Consider the following 1,692-nt stretch of genomic DNA (forward strand, 5'->3'; position numbering starts at 1 on the left):
ATTGGAAATTCTGTGTATTACAAAGCTGAATCGAGGAAAAATAAACTGGTTTAATAAGAAAGGACTTGTATCGTTGAACTTCCTCGGAAAGAATTTATAACAGAAATTAACAAACAAGCAGATACGTAACAATAGTAATGTATTTTACTTTGTTATATCACATCTAATACTGATGTAAAACAATTTAAAGTATACGTTATATCCCTCCTCAAACAACCTAGTTGTCAACTTTCATATAATGCCTACATATTTTTATCAAGTAAAATATGATTGGATATACAACTAAATAATGTATAAAGGCATAATCGTACTGTTTTGTTGCTGACTTTCTCAATGGCTTGGACAAGCTGCAATACTGTGTAACCTGTACCGGTGCCAAGGTTATAAACCTGCAAAAAAGATGTACACGTATATGCTGTTAGTTCTAACAATAAGATCAAGTGAAGGTATTCACTGAGCATAAGATATTATTACAGAACACGTATAATATTCTATAAACTACACTGGCGCTAACTAACTTCGCAAACTCGCTAAAGTGGTTTTTACCAGTTAGACATAACAATAATTTAAATTTAAAATAAACAAATTAGATAAACATAAACAAAATATATTATTGATTAATTTTAAAAGAATAAACGAATTTGTTTAACGATACGTTTTATTTCTTACTATTTCTTGACTGGTATATATTTAATCAATATAGTTGTCGAAAGCATATGTGTGTGTGTGTCGGTATATTTGTGGGAGTAAGGGAGGACCAAAGAACGTCAAAAGGGCGCTTGCCAAAGGAAGGCAGAAACATGTGGAGTTCAGTACTTTGAGGGCATGCTCCCTGGAAAAGTTTTACAGTGAGAGTGGCATTATGGGTCCATTATGATTCAGTGTGGCCAAGATATTGTAGGATTCTGGGGAGGAGACACAAGTGAAATTAATTAACGTTAATTAGTTTAATGATCAACTTAAACGATTTTCTATTTTTAACCTTAATATCTTTCTAATATATTTCGAGTCATCATTTCCATTTACCAAACACATTTAAATTTTTTTGTCTGCATATATATGTATATATATATAGTGAGTCATTATTTTAGCTCAAATCAATTAAAATTTTGGGAAATCATAACCCTGTCGAAATTTATGAATGGAGGAGATAGTCCCGACCCATGTAGGAGATGGGGTCTCTGGCCCCTCTGTTTTGACGCCTATAGTCCATGTCAGTTAAACAGAGTAATAAGGAGGGACAACAAATACTAACAGGAATTGGTAGAGATATGGAAACTACGAGTTTAACGTTCAGTACCCGTAAGCTATATCATCTTATAAAACATACTATACCAAACACATTTTCAGATGATTTGTCGGTCGGTTAGAATATTTGACATAGAGTAGAAATTTCACTATGATTCGGAAATATTTATTCGTTCAATTTTGGTGAGCATCTTTTATTGTACGTTTTGATCCGTCATATTTAAAAGCTTGTTTGTTTTTGAATGCAACTTACTTAAAGTAGTAAAATTATCAAAGTGTTTAGTTTTACGCGTAAAGCTAAACAATGGACAGGCTGCGCTGCGCCCTCCGTTGGTATCAAACTCCGATTTTTTGCCTTATAATCTCTTAGACTTATCAATAGATCAAAGAAGGGTATCACATTTGTCCAAAAATAAAATAAACATCAGTTGTATATTAAAGAAC

At 32.4% G+C, this 1,692-nt stretch overlaps 1 protein-coding gene across 1 annotated transcript in view; it reads right to left on the bottom strand.

Moving 5' to 3' along the window:
- LOC106468168 (UDP-glucose 4-epimerase-like) overlaps window positions 1–1,692 on the bottom strand; it is a gene marked incomplete at its 5' end in the record, with an annotated part of 24,228 nt that overhangs the window by 2,640 nt on the left and 19,896 nt on the right. The window contains one exon of the mRNA XM_022397217.1: window positions 312–461. Coding sequence (XP_022252925.1) covers window positions 312–461 — 150 coding nt within the window. The remainder of the gene's footprint in view (window positions 1–311; window positions 462–1,692) is intronic.

This window comes from Limulus polyphemus, unplaced genomic scaffold (assembly GCF_000517525.1).
Source record: "Limulus polyphemus unplaced genomic scaffold, Limulus_polyphemus-2.1.2 Scaffold86, whole genome shotgun sequence".
Classification (NCBI taxonomy): domain Eukaryota; kingdom Metazoa; phylum Arthropoda; class Merostomata; order Xiphosura; family Limulidae; genus Limulus; species Limulus polyphemus.